The sequence below is a fragment of the Penaeus japonicus genome, unplaced genomic scaffold (genome assembly GCF_977035675.1).
Source record: "Penaeus japonicus unplaced genomic scaffold, GWHDUDI00000001_assembly GWHDUDI00000040, whole genome shotgun sequence".
Lineage (NCBI taxonomy): Eukaryota > Metazoa > Arthropoda > Malacostraca > Decapoda > Penaeidae > Penaeus > Penaeus japonicus.
In genome coordinates this window covers 13,610,849-13,625,848 of record NW_028234442.1, presented here as the reverse complement: position 1 = coordinate 13,625,848, position 15,000 = coordinate 13,610,849, and the positions used below count along the sequence as shown (strand labels likewise).

General features: G+C 41.0%; 1 protein-coding gene across 1 annotated transcript in view; it reads right to left on the bottom strand.

Annotated features, from left to right (window-relative positions):
* Nucleotides 1–9,008: 9,008 nt before the first annotated feature.
* The window catches only part of LOC122252425 (uncharacterized), a 9,876-nt gene continuing 3,884 nt past the window's right edge, over nucleotides 9,009–15,000 (bottom strand). Inside the window, exon 2 of the mRNA XM_043014925.2 lies at nucleotides 9,009–10,874. Coding sequence (XP_042870859.2) covers nucleotides 9,261–10,859 — 1,599 coding nt within the window. The 5' untranslated portion in view covers nucleotides 10,860–10,874 and the 3' untranslated portion in view covers nucleotides 9,009–9,260. The remainder of the gene's footprint in view (nucleotides 10,875–15,000) is intronic.

Genomic DNA, 15,000 nt, shown 5'->3' with positions numbered 1-15,000 from the left:
GAGAGAGAGCACGAGCGACAGAGAAACAGACAGGTAGACAGACAGCCCCAGAGAGAGAGAGAGAGTGCACGAGCGACAGACAGGTAGACAGACAGCTCCAGAGAGAGAGAGTTTAACAGGTCCGATTTGGACACTGCTTGTATGTGGGTAACGTGGGCTAGGGTGTGAAGAACACGACAGGAACAGCTTTCTTGGTTTATTACTAAGCTTGAACAGTAGGACGTTGGAGTGAGGGCTGCTCCTTCGAGGAGGAGCGAGGTGTTGCTCCTCTGCTCCCCGAGAGGAGAGTCTCTGCCACAATGTATGATTTGTCTCAGATGTGTGAATGCCGTACTTTCTTGTGACATGTGACATTTGGAATGTGATGAAGGAAGTGTTGCATCAATACATAGATCTTGTAAAAGGAAAGACAAACAACACTGTGTCTGGCGTGACAATAAGAGAGGGTAGACAGATAGGTGAAGCAACGAGCGTACGTATATGTATGTATATATGTGTATGTGGTAGAATATATATATAACAATTAGAGTAACATGAAAGATGCATATTACATTGATGATTGCATCATATAGAATACAGTAGCAGGAGCATACACGTGCAAGTTATATTCGATGGACATAATAACAATTACAGCAGACATTTTATATGTAAATACAACGGTTACAGAGAGTGCACGAGCGACAGAGAAACAGACAGATAGAAAGACACAGAGAGAGAGAGAGAGCACGAGCGACAGAGACAGACAAGTAGACAGACAGCCCCAGAGAGGGAGAGAGAGTGCACGAGCGACAGAGAGACAGACAGGTAGACAGAAAGCCCCAGAGAGAGAGAGAGTGCACGAGCGACAGAGATACAGACAGCCCCAGAGAGAGAGAGAGAGTGCACAAGCGACAGACAGGTAGACAGACAGCCCCAGAGAGAGAGAGAGTGCACAAGCGACAGACAGGTAGACAGACAGCCCCAGAGAGAGAGAGAGAGTGTACGAGCGACAGACAGGTAGACAGACAGCCCCAGAGAGAGAGAGAGAGTGCACGAGCGACAGACAGGTAGACAGACAGCCCCAGAGAGAGAGAGAGAGTGCACGAGCGACAGAGAGACAGACAGGTAGACAGACAGCCCCAGAGAGAGAGTGAGACACGTCATCCCTCCCCTCTCGCTCCCTCCCCCTTTACACTGGCCTATTCCCTGTCCTCCCTTCCTTGAGTTCTTTCCACTTCTCTCTCCCTCTCCTATTTCCCCTTTCCCTCTCCCCTTTTTTCTCTTTTCTCGTACTCAACCCCCTCCCTCTCTCACCTTTGACACCTCTTCTACCTTCGCCTTTCCCCTCTCCCCCATTCGTTTCTTCTTCCCTCTCCCCTTCCTCTCTCCCTCTTACCCCTCTCCTTTATTCCTTCCCCTCCCTTCGACTTCCTCTTATTTGCCTCTTATCCCCCACGACCTCTCCTTCTCCCCTCTTCCTCCCTCTCTACCTCATTGCTCCTTCCCCTCCCCCCTTTCCCCTTCCTCCTCTATCTTCTCCCCCTCTTTCCCCTCTCCCCTCTCCCGTCTTCACTCTCTACCTTATTGCCCCTTCCCCTCCCCCTTCTCCCCTCTTCCCCCTCTATCTTCTCCCCGTCTTCCGTCATCATTCTCTACCTTATTGTCCCTTCCCCTCCCCCTTCTCCCCTCTTCCCCCTCTATTTTTTTCCCCTGTCTCCCGTCTTCACTCTCTACCTTATTGCCCCTTCCCCTCCCCCTTCTCCCCTCTTCCCCCTCAATCTTCTCTCCCTCCTACCCCTCTCCCCCATCGCATCCCGCATTTTCTCAGGCGGTGGGAGCAACGGAGAGCGTATTGAGAGCGAGCAAGAGGAAACACAGACAGGGCGGAAAAGGAGACTGAAAGATGGAGAGTGTTAGCAGGAATAACTGTTTGTGTGTGTATTCATTATAGGTATATTTATATATCTATATCTGTATTTATATATAGATATATATGTATATTTATACATGCGTGTGTGTGTATATATATATATATATATATATATATATATATATATATATATATATATATATATATATATAGAGAGAGAGAGAGAGAGAGAGAGAGAGAGAGAGAGAGAGAGAGAGAGAGAGAGAGAGAGAGAGAGAGAGAGATGGAAGATATATAGATAGATGCCAAAAGAAAACATCTTTTCTTTTTCCAAAATCTTCATTTCTTAAAATACGTTCGTGCGCGTCAAAAAATCTTATAAATTCTATTGTGGCTTAAGCATCATCATTTTCCTCCCCCTTCACCTTTCTCACGTCCTTCCGTGCCTCCCTTTATCTCCCACCCCTTGCCCTTTCCTCTTCCTCTCCCCCACTTCTCGATTCTCCCTGCTGGCTCTCTACCCTCCCTTTACCCCTAATCAACCCCTCCTTCTCTCCCTATTCCCCTCAACCCCTCCCCCTCTCTCCCCCTTTTCTCTTCTCCCTCTCCAATCTCTCCCTTTCTATACCTCCCCCTAACCCTCTCTCACCTCCTCTCCCTCATCTCTTCCCCTCTTTTCGACCACTCTCCCGCAATACATCCAAGTAGATATATTGCAATTGCAACAGTGATAAAGGTCAGCCATTTCGACCTTGCAACTCGCACGGGGCTGCCTGAGTGACATCCCGACCTAATATAGCCTTGCCTCTTCGACCTGTTGCTTGAGGACGTGTTGCCGAGATGTTTCTGCCTTTTCTTCATTTTCTTCGTTTTCTTTGTTCTACCTCTCCTTTGTCTGCTTTTCTTTTCTTTTTTCTCCTTTTCTTTTTATCTCTTTCTTCTTTTCCGTTTTTCTTCTTTTAACTCCTTTTTCTTTTTCCTTTATTTATTTATTTATTTTTTATTATTATTATTATTTTTTTTTTTTGCCTTCGTTTATTTTTATTTTTTAATCATATTGTTTCCTTTTTCTTCTTTCTTTTTCTTTTAGGTCTACAACTTCTTATCCTTTTTCGCTTTCTTCTTTTTCTTGTTTTTTCGTCTTCGTTTTCTTTCCTCTTCCCCTACTTCCTTCTTTTTTCGTCTACTTAATATTATTGTTATCCATCTTTTGCTTATTTTCGTTCCGTTTTCCTAATGCATTTATCAAAATCTTTCGCCTTGTCTTCTCTTCACTACTGTAGCATTTGTTGCTAGATAGGGAGAAAGAGAGGGAGAAAGTGAATAAGCGAGGGAGAAAAAATGGGAGAAAGAGAAGGATGGGATGGGGGGTGATAGAGAGGGAGGAAGAAAGAGAAGGAATGAGAGGAAGAGAGAGAGAGAGATAATTATACGGAGAAAGAGAGAGACAAGCAAAGAGAGAGAGAAAGAGATAAATAGATAGAGATAGACAGACAGACAGATAGATAGATAGAGAGAGAAACCAACACACAAACAAACAGCCACACAGTGGTAGGAATAATCAGAGAGCAGGAGGATTACCTGCTTCCGCTGTGAAAGACAGAGCCACTTCGCCAGAGTGTGCCCCTTTCAGTCTAGCCGGTATGGCAGAGCTCCCAGCCCCACTGGCGAATCCTCGACTAGGAGCACAAACAGCGGTTGGTACCCAGACAACCCTACCAATTTTCACAATGACTGCCCCAGGACCCATGGGAAGACCACTCATGGGACTCAATGTTGATGGACGAAATCTGCTGTTTCTTTGATACAGGATCGGCTGTCACTCTTACCAAGCCTACTGTACGTACACGTACTGATCCTCAAGGTAAACTTAGATGTAGGAGCTCAACAAAGGCACTTCGATGGGTAACAGGCCAGCATATTTACACCACATCTGAAGTTAAACTCAGCTTTCACCTTGATAAAAAATTAACCATCCGTCATCAGGCAAGCCTAGTCAATTTTTCCTACTCTGGTGATATTCTCTTAGTAATTGGCCAACTCCGAAGAATTGATTTCAGCCTTTCATATGATGCTAGCACTAACTGCGCAGTGCTCACCATGGAGGACGTATGTTCTCTGTAGTGTATACTGATACTGATTCCCTTAAAGTTTGCTTATCCACATGCACCATGAAACTGTCGCTCACAGAGGAGGTTGTCTGTGTCGAGACCATTACAGAGCCTGGCCAAGACCTCGGGAGAGTGTCTGCAGTACAGCTTATTCACAACACAGAGATTCCGCCTCACACAGGATGCTTTCTGGAAGGTTGCATCGCTCACTCTGGCCAAACAGATGGTGATGTTATGGTAACTCCAACAGTAGCAGAGACGCTAATGGTACCATTTACAGTTACCACCGTTAAGAGTCGCCGTTGTTCTGTGTGGGCCGTGAATTCCTCACTAAGACCACTCACCCTCCACAATGGCACTCACCTCGGTATGGCTGAGCCAGATGAAGCGTCTACAGCAGTACCTTGTCATCGCAGGAATCTCAGACGCCCCCAGCAGAAGCCGTCGCCAGGACTAGCAGTTGCACTGTCGAGGCAGACTTCTGTAGAAAATTATCTGAAGGACTTGGGTTTTAACTGGGAGGAAGAGCCTTTGATGACCTCTATGGTGTAGAGGACTTTGGCTATGATAATGACCTGGAGGTTGAGCAAACTGAGCTACCACCTTCCATTGCTATCTCTTTGAGATAAACCCTGTAGAAGGCACTGATGAATTCCAACCTGATTTAAGCCACCTTGATGACACCCAGTGCCATGAGTTCATACAGCTTCTCTGTTGTTATAGGGGTATTTTTAGTGGTGGTGAGGTGACGGTCGGTCTTGTGCCTGGCAGCAATCACCAGAATGACACTGGTGATGCCTAACCCGTTCATATACGGAAGTGGAGGTTACCCAAGTCAACTCGACAAGTAATTAAGGAACAGTGCAACTTTATGCTCCGAGCAGGTGTCATCGAGGCTTCAACATCACCTTGGTTGAGTCCAGTAATCTTGGTGAAAAAGAAGGGTGGTGCCCTTTGATTCTGTGTCGACTATTGTAGACTCAACGCTGTGACAAAGGGTGACTCTTATCCACTGCCTGGCATTGATGAGCTGATTGATTAACTGGGACCCATGAGTATTCTCACAACCCTGGATACTTGTACTGTACAATGGAGAGTAGAAGTGGAGACCAAAACCAACTTTTTCTGATGGGTTTAGGCTCTTCCAGTTTTGTCGCCTTCCTTTTGCCTCATCTACCGCTCCTACTACGTTCCAACTAACCATGAACGTTGTGTTGTCGTCGGTGCTAGGACGTCATACCTTAGCCTATCTGGGTGATGTAATCATCTATAGCAACAGCTTTGTTCAGCATCTATAAGATCTCAAGGAGACTCAACTACTACTCTCTAAAGCAGACCTAAAACTGAATATTCAACAGTGCGAGTTTGCCGCCACAACAGTAGACTTTCTTCGCTTCACAATATCACCATAAGGAGTGTTACCAAATCGTGAGAAGGTGTTAGCTATATCCCAGACACCACCACCCCGGACAGTCAGAGAAGTTTGATGGTTCTTAGGTGCTACAGGTTCTTTTGGAAACACATACCAGGATATGCGACCTTTGCATCACCCTTTGTTGCTAAAGACGAGCCAAACTTGTTGGGGACCAGAACAGCAAGCAGCCTCTGAAAGAAAAGCTTAGTTCAACACTAGTTCTACATCAGCCCGACTTTTCTAAGGCGTTTGAACTCCACGCAGATGCCTCTAAGATACCTCTTGGTGTTTGCCTCATACTGAAACTCCTCATGCAGTAGCCTATTACAGTAAGAAACTACGAGATGCCGAGGCCTGTTACTCAGTCATTGATGTGGAGGCTCTTGCTGTTGTAGAGGGAGTAAAGGTGTTCGACTCTTACCTGTATGGGAGGCACTTTATAGTGTATACTGATCACCACCCACTTGCATACGTTTTCTTAAGGAAAACCAAATCACCCAGGATGACCAGGCTTGCTCACGATTTGCCACCTTATAACTTCACTATACGCTACAAAAAAGGGCCTACCAATTTCGTTCCAGACCTCCTATCTCATCAAATAGTCAATCCCAAGATTACCCAGCTTTCACCAGAGAAACTTGCAGAGAGCAGAAAGAGGACCCCCAACTTGTTGATATTTGACAACACTTGTCTGATGGAATGTTACCGAAGAAAAATCTACCCTTTCCACTTAGCGATTTTGAGTTAAAAGATGATGTTACCTATCGACTAAGGCACTTCCCAGAGCGTATCTGTTACCAGCTTGTTGTACCACAATTCGAGGAATTCTGTCTTGAACGCAGCACATTTGTCCCCTCTAGCTTCACGTCCTGACATACATTGAACATTCCAAAATGCCAGGTCGATGTTCTGCTGGCCAAATATGCTTAAAAGTGCCTGACAGTATACAGAAGGCTGTGAGATTTGTCAACAATCTCGTGGTAGCCAACAGAAAGTGCCGATGGCTGAAACTCTATTAATAAAGTTTCCAGTAGAGCGAATCTCTATGGATATAATGGACCCAAGTGTTCTTATCCGATGGGCCTTAACTATACAAGAACAAAACTCCAGATAGTCCCACTAAAGATGATCACTGCAGTAAATGTTCACCGGGCATTCCTAGATCATTGGGTCACCATTTTCGGTCCACCATGAATGATTCAAACTGATTATGGAGTCCAGTTTGTCAGCCGGCTATTCCGAGATCTGACTGAGATGATGCATGCTACCAAACATAACACTATCTGCTACCATCCTCAAGCAAATGGAATGGTGGAGCGAACCAGCCGTGTGGTCAGATCTACTTTCACCACTCTGGTAGGCAGTCGTCCAAGAGCATGGCATCAATTCATTCACTGGCTGACATGCAAACTTCCCCATTGGTCTGACCAATGAAGTTGTGTTTGCAGAGAGCATCAATCAGCAGGAGCGACTGCAAGAAGCACGCCGTGCAGCTGTGGATGGAGCACACGAAGATTGAGTTCCAGCCATTGCCAGTATCGCTGATGTTCTATTAATAATTTTTATGATTTGTATTTTATTAATATTATTTTGAATTAGAACTTTTAAGGAATTATTCAATCGTCCTTTTTATATTGATTTTTATTCGGTAGCTTATTTTATGATTTTTTATTTATCATAAGATGATTAAATATTGAATTTTATTTAATCGAATTTGGTAAGTATTTCGTTATTTTACGAACATCTGTGACATCATGCCTGTGGTTGTCCCATAGTATTTCGTCTATATTAATTGTTTAAAATGTTTTACTTCACCATTGGTTTTCTTTTATGCATAGAATGATGTTTTTAATTTATATTGATGTTAATTATTTGTACTTTTGTCATGTGCAATAACCTCTAAGATGTGACGTAAATATGATGGGTATATAAACACCCACTTTGATAACGATAAAGCGAGCACTACTGGACTTTTGCTTGTGCTTCAAACTCTTTGGATTTACTACAGCTACAGACGAAACCTGAAAGATTGTGCCGAGCCCTCTTACGTTACTTGCCTTGGGTACATTTGCTGGACGTTGTCTATCTTTTATTTTTTACTTTAGTTTATATTTCTGTATTGCTCTAAGTCCTCTCATGACTTCGTGTTGCTTGGACCCTTCAGGGTGTTTTACCACCTCTTTTATAAACTCGTGAGGTCACTCTTAGTATTTTTACTTTGAGTTTTAGTCTTTTTTTTTTACTTATTTTTACGTTTTGCCGTAGTACTTTACTAATGTAAGGCCTTCTGCCTCGACGGTATATCTGCTGTTCCGTTTCATTTTTCTCGGAGCCTTCTGCTCATTCTTTAATTTAGCTTTTATGCTGCCTCTTTTTATTCTTAGCATTTGTTCAGTTTTATTGATTTTATTAATTGGCCCTTAATGAGTGACTCAGCTCAATGTACATCCACGAATGATGTTGATAGGATCTCAGGGGGTTATGCCCGCTACCACCTTTTACCACGGGACCCTTCAATACTGGTTTCTAAGCTTCTTCCTACCTCGCAGGTGGCTCTAATTAGCCTCATGAACTGTGGGAATGAAATCTTGGGCTCCTTACAATATATATGTCTATATATATAAACATTATATATATATATATATATATATATATATATATATATATATATATATATATGTATATATATATATATATAACACATATAGATATGTTTATCTATACATACATATTTTCTTATATATATGTATATATATATATATACATATATATATATGTTTATATATATACATATATATATACATATATATATATATATGAGAAGATGGTAGAGTGGAGTAACGCATTTTAATATATATACAAATTTTACCTCCCTGACCGGGACTCGAACCCGCGCCGTAAGATTGACAGGTACGGTGGTGAGACCGATCGGCTACTCAACCCGCTAAAAGAATTGTCCAACCAGACGCCTTATGAGACGTCATGGAACTTACCTATTAAAATGCGTTACTGCATTCTACCATCTTCTCACATATATATAACCTCGGTAACCTGATTTGGGACTTGAATTTGTGATTCCGTTGCTGCCGAGCGCCCGCGGGAATTGTCCGTAAAAATTCGCTATCACTGCTCTGCTAAGAGCACATAGGTAAGTTCCATGACGTCTCATAAGGTGTCTGGTTGGACAATTCTTTTAGCGGGTCGAGTAGCCGATCGGTCTCACCACCATACCTGTCAATCTTACGGCGCGGGTTCGAGTCCCGGTCAGGGAGGTAAAATTTGTATGTATATATATATATATACATACACAGATAGATAGATATGTGTGTGTGTGTGTACTTCTTAAATTCCTCAATTTACTTAGTCCTTATTTTGTGTTACCATCATTGTATTATCTTATTCTTAATTCATGAGGTATTTGTACTTACTCTTAGTCAGCTGTTCCTCATTCCTCATTACTACTTCATTTCCTTTTATTCTTCCCAAAAATTATCCAATCTCTAACTGGTGATTTTATTAATTCATCTATCTTATTTATCTACTCATTTATCTATCTTTTTCTTACTGATGAATTGAAGATTGTTTCATATTTAACCTATAATTACTTTTGGTAAAGGTAAAGAAGAAAAAAAAAAACTATCAAATATGTTTATTCTTTTATAATTCTTTGTTTGTAGTCCTTCATCTTCCTATGCAATTAGATTAAAACATTAAAACATATTAGCAGCGATAAAGTTAGAAAAACAATATAATTTACTACCAATAAAGATATCAACATTTTAGTGTGACGTGATGTCACTAAAATCAAATCTTAATTAAGGAAGCTTATCATTCAGACAGATAATATATAACAAAAAATGAGTCACTATTAATGTTTCACACAACTTTACTTCCCCGTCTTCAGTTGTTTAATTTCTTTTTCGTAGCTACTCATTAAATCATTATAATTTTCTTCTTGTTTGTCTATTGACTTCAGTTCTGCCTTGTATGACGTTATCTTCTCCTCAAGACTAGATTTCTTCCCCATGACTTCTTCATACTTCAGCTTCTTCATCAGAGCCACCCTCTGTTCAAAATTGGCATCTTTAGCCATGATCTTTTCTCTGACTTCATGATCCGATAATAAATGGACGCATTTTGCGCATTTATTTCTGCCGTCGCTGGCGTGTAAGCTCTTCGTCTTTGCCTTGGACGTCTTGGTTCCGATGAGATTCATGATTCCTCTTCCAATTTCGGCTAAAAGTGACACCGCGCCAGACACAATCCCTACCGGCCCACTGATCATGCCAAGCGATGTCCCGATAAGACCGATCTTACTAATAGTACCAAGTATTTCGTCGCCTATGCTTTCTTCTTTCTGTTCTGAAGGAACTGTAGCATTGTGGACGGCTGTGCAATCTGGAATGCATGTCCTGTGACACTTTCTGCAGTAGTGGCAGTGGCGCCCGTCATCAAGGACTATGATTTCATTGCTTGTGTCCAGATCCTCAATCTTGTCCCAGTCAACCCTTGTTGCCTCCTCCTCCAGATCACACATTTCTCCTTCGTGTTGTTGGACCTTCGACGCGACGTCTTCCTTTTGCTGGCTTCGTTTTTGGTGTTCACGCTTCAAGTTTTCTAGTTTCATTTGAGTGATAATTAGTCGGGCAGTAGTTTTGAGGTTAACAGCCTTTCTCCCATTTAGATTTTCTAGAAAAGATTCTTGATTTTCTTCCATGAGCTGCCACATTATACTGTGCAGCCTATCTCCCTTTGTCCTCTTGCCATGACATTCATAAAGAGGTTTGTTATCAAAGCTAAACACTTGGTTGTATTCTATACCCGATGCCTCTACAACTTTAACAGCATTCGTTTCTTCTTCTGTTGTAAAAGTAAGCAAAATGTCTGTGAAAGGTTTGATGTCAAAGCCTAAAAGTTGTTTGATTCTTCGGAGTATTTCTCTTTTCCTCTCGTCGTACCTGTGCTCGGATCCCTTCCAGACTAAGCCCACACAATTGATGTGACTGATCCACTTCTCATCAGTTAAATAAAACCTCAAACATTGCTCATTAATGTCGTCCTTCTCTGCGCCTCCCGTATCGCCCAGGCCCGGGGTATCGATGATCATGTAGTTGAAAGGGCCAGACATCCCATCTTGGTGGTAGATGATGTAGGCCGTCGTGTACTCCGTCTGACTCTCCGTGGTCTTCTTGTCCCTTCTGTCCATCTGGTCCTTCAACTGAAGGCGAATCTTGTCTTCCACAGAGACACCGAAGAGTCTGTTGAGGAAACTGTTGAGGAAATGGGTTTTCCCTGCACCCGTCTCGCCCAGCAGCAACACAGACTTCATTTCAAGCGTTTTCTCCGCGCCAATGGTAAGAACGCGCACCTTGTTGTCCTTGTCTTCATGTTTGAGTTTCGTCTTGAGTTGCCGGATGCTGAAGCGATCTTTTTTCTCTATAAGGATGCTGTTCCTCTCGACCCATCTTTCTAACTCGGAGTTCATTGTTACTGCAGTGATCTGTTGAAGATAAAATTAAATTAAAACTCATCTATTGGTCGTATGCACAAAGCTATGAAAGGGGACAGTGCCAAACTTGCTTAATTTCAGTCCTGAGTGGATTATGTATTCTCATTACCTGCCTGAAGCATATGTGATTGTGTATGCATTCTGATTATCTTGGAGTAACATATAAATCAAGAATTCATGACTGGGATAATTGCAAGGTATCTTTGTTTATACAAGTGTTCTGTGGGAGTGTAAGATCTGGCGCCATGTATCAGACTGAAAACCGAAAAATTAACAATGAGAGGCATTTTATTATTAAAAAATAAGTGTTATGAATATGTAATCATGGCGAAATTAGGCACAATAATCATTATGATGTATATTCATCCTTATGATTACCATTATCTTTGTCAGCAGATTAACTCAATAACGTAAACATATATATATATATATATATATATATATATATATATATATATATATATATATATACATATATACATATATATATATATATATATATATATATATATATATATATATATATATATGTATATGTATGTATGTATGTATTCATGTGTATATACATATATGTGTATATTCATATATATTTGTATATACATATGTTCATATATATATATATATATATATATATATATATATATATATATATATATATATATATGAGAAAGATGGTAGAATGCAGTAACACATTTTAATATATAAACAAATTTTACCTCCCTGACCGCGACTCGAACCCGCGCCGTAAGATTGACAGGTACGGTGGTGAAACCGATTGGCTACTCGACCCGCTAAAAGAATTGTCTAACCAGACGCCTTATGAAACGTCGTGGAAGTTAACTATTTGCTCTTAGCAGAGCAGTGATAGCGAAGTTTCACAGACAATTCCCGGAATCACAAATTCAAGTCCCAAATCAGGTTACCGAGGTTATATATATGACGTCTCATAAGGCGTCTGGTTAGACAATTCTTTTAGCAGGTCGAGTAGCCGATCGGTTTCACCACCGTACCTGTCAATCTTACGTCGCGGGTTCGAGTCGCGGTCAGGGAGGTAAAATTTGTGTGTGTGTGTACATGTATATATATATATATATATATATATATATATATATATATATATATATATATATATATATATATATATATATATATATATATATATATATATATATATATATATATATATATATATATATATATATGGCAGATAAACCCACTATACACAACATATTTATTAGCAGATGTCTCATCTCTAATTAATATACTTTGTGTTTAGTGGGTTTATCTGCCATTTCATCGACACGAAGGAGTTATTAAAAATAATTATTATAAGATGTAAATGAGTGCCAATAGTCTCACAACGCACGCGATGGTCTCTGTGGGCATTGCAAGGTTTGTGTATCATACGTCCATTAAGTATAAATACCTGAAGTAAAGATACCGAGCTACATCTCGCCATTAAACATAGTGTTGAGAGTTATATATGTATATGTATTTATATATACATATATAGGTATGTATGTATATATATATATATATATATATATATATATATATGTGTATATATATATATATGTATATATATATATATATATTTATATATATATGTATATATATACATATATATGTATATATATATATATATATATATATATATATATATATATATATATGTGTGTGTGTGTGTGTGTGTGTGTGTGTGTGTGGGTGTATAGACATATATATATATATATATATATATATATATATATATATATATATATATATATATATATGTGTGTGTGTGTGTGTGTGTGTGTGTGTGTGTGTGTGTGTGTGTGTGTGACTGCATCTATACAGGCTTATATATTCCAGACAGGCTACTGTCTAGCAAAGTTATTTCATGTTCATATTCCATGTATGTAGAACTATATGATTTCAAAAACTTCTATTGAAAAATTATGTACTCTCTCTCTTTCTCTTTCTTTTCTTCTCTCTCTCTATCTTCTCTCTGCTCTCTCTCTCTCTCTCTCTCTCTCTCTCTCTCTCTCTCTCTCTCTCTCTCTCTCTCTCTCTCTCTCTCTCTCTCTCTCTCTCTCTCTCTCTCTCTCTCCCTCTGTTAGCCACTCGATGCCGCTAGTTGCAAGCCTCTAGCTGCCGGCAGTTGTGATCCACTAGCTTCGCCCGTTGTACCGAGTGGATAAGACAAAAAGACGCACTGCCTGTTCTTCTCTCTGTCTGTCCCATCTCTCTCTGTAATCTCTGACCTGGGTTCCATCTGTGTCCTTCTTAAGTATGAATCTTGAATCCTTTTTTGTGCAATTTTGACGCGGAAGCGGACACAGAAAACAGGATACATCAGGTCAAACAGACTGCCAGTTTTATAGCATTGAACTATATAGAAAGCATAATCAGTGTCTTAGGTCACATGATATGTAATATCAGTGCCTTACATCGCTCGGACCACGCTACTAGAAGGCCCCCGTCATATCCTAGAGAAATAACCAGGTTTTATCTACTATAAGCTAGATAAGAAAAATGTCTCCACCCTACAAGTGGGCTCCTGGTCATTGGAGGCTATCTGCACCAGGCTTCGCAGGTAGCTGTGACATTCAACCACAAGCTACAGCAAACATTATCAAAATCATTGGCCGGCACAGCGACACCAATGGGCGCTAAACAATGGCACCAGAGAACACGTAACACATACAATGTAATAAATGTTTCATATTTGGCGTAACTGCAGTGAGATAGCAGGCACTTAGACTGGCTTCATGACAACATAAAGAGGAGTGAACAGGTAGGCCCTGAGGTGGCTCCAAAACATACTTACATCTCGAAAAAATACAGAAGTACAATAGGTACAGTAAATACAGGTTGGCTGTGAGTATTGAGAGACATTATGTGTGAGGGAGTAATTAGAGCAAAGGTGTGATTGCTTACATGAAATGAGAGGATAGCAACAACATAACGTCTCGAGTTCCCACAGTCAGTGAAGTTAGGAAAAGACTTGAATGAACATAGGCTATAAGAACTTGTGAATTACTGAAAGAGCACATAGAGCTTAGAGTTCTACAGCTTCAAATCTGGTTGGATCAGCTTATCCCAGAACAAAATCTCACTATGACTATATGAGATGTAGTACTTGAAAGGTGGCAGTGCTTTGGGTAGTACATACATAAAGTTATCTGTATTTCGACTAGTGGTGCCAGTACACCGAGGGTGGGAGCCTCTGGGGCACACAGTGCAAACACCATTGCGACTTTGGGTAGCAAACGAGCTAGTTACGGTGGTCAGGCGTAACTGGCGCGATGTCCACTACCTCAATTGGAAGATTGGGTTGACTTTGCCATGCACCCGAACACTCTTCAACTCAACCACCGTTCTACCTTGGTGAAAACATGCACCAACACAACACAGTAGATATACAGGGGGAGGGGGTGACATATATAAGAAATGAGCATTAGCAACTTCTCAACTGCTGGGGGGAGGGGGGGGTAACATATATAAGAAATGAGCTGGAGCAATTTCTCGATCGCTGGGGGAGGAAAGAACTTGCTTGCGCCTCACATGGCTTGATGAAGATTCTCAACTGCAGGAAGAGAGGACAAAAACATGTGTGCGTTTTGCACGGCCTGACGAGGATTCTCGACTGCAGGAGGAGGGAAAGAACAACATGCATGTACCTTGCATGGCCTGACGAGGATTCTCGACTGCAGGAGGCGAAGAAAGGATTTATGTGCGCTTTGCACGGCATCTTAAACGACATGTGTCATGCATGGCTCCCTGAACAACATGCATGCATCCTGCACGGCTCCTGAGTAATATGTGTGCATCTTGCACAGCTTCTGAATAATATGCGTGCGTCTTGCACGGCTTCCTTAAGTGACATGCGTCTTGCATGGCTACCTGAACAATAAACGACAAACAATAAAAGCACTTTGCAACTGCCAAGAGGAGAACATAAAAAAGAAGGATCGAAACTAAGTAATAAGCGTAAGTTCAAAAGACGCAGGTTTGCATAATACAGATAAAGACGTATAGGAATAGCACTTGTCGGTGAGAAAATGAAAGTAAATTAGATAGTTGAAAAATAATATCGGCTCCCCTTCAATAATCGTAATCGAACATGAAAAAT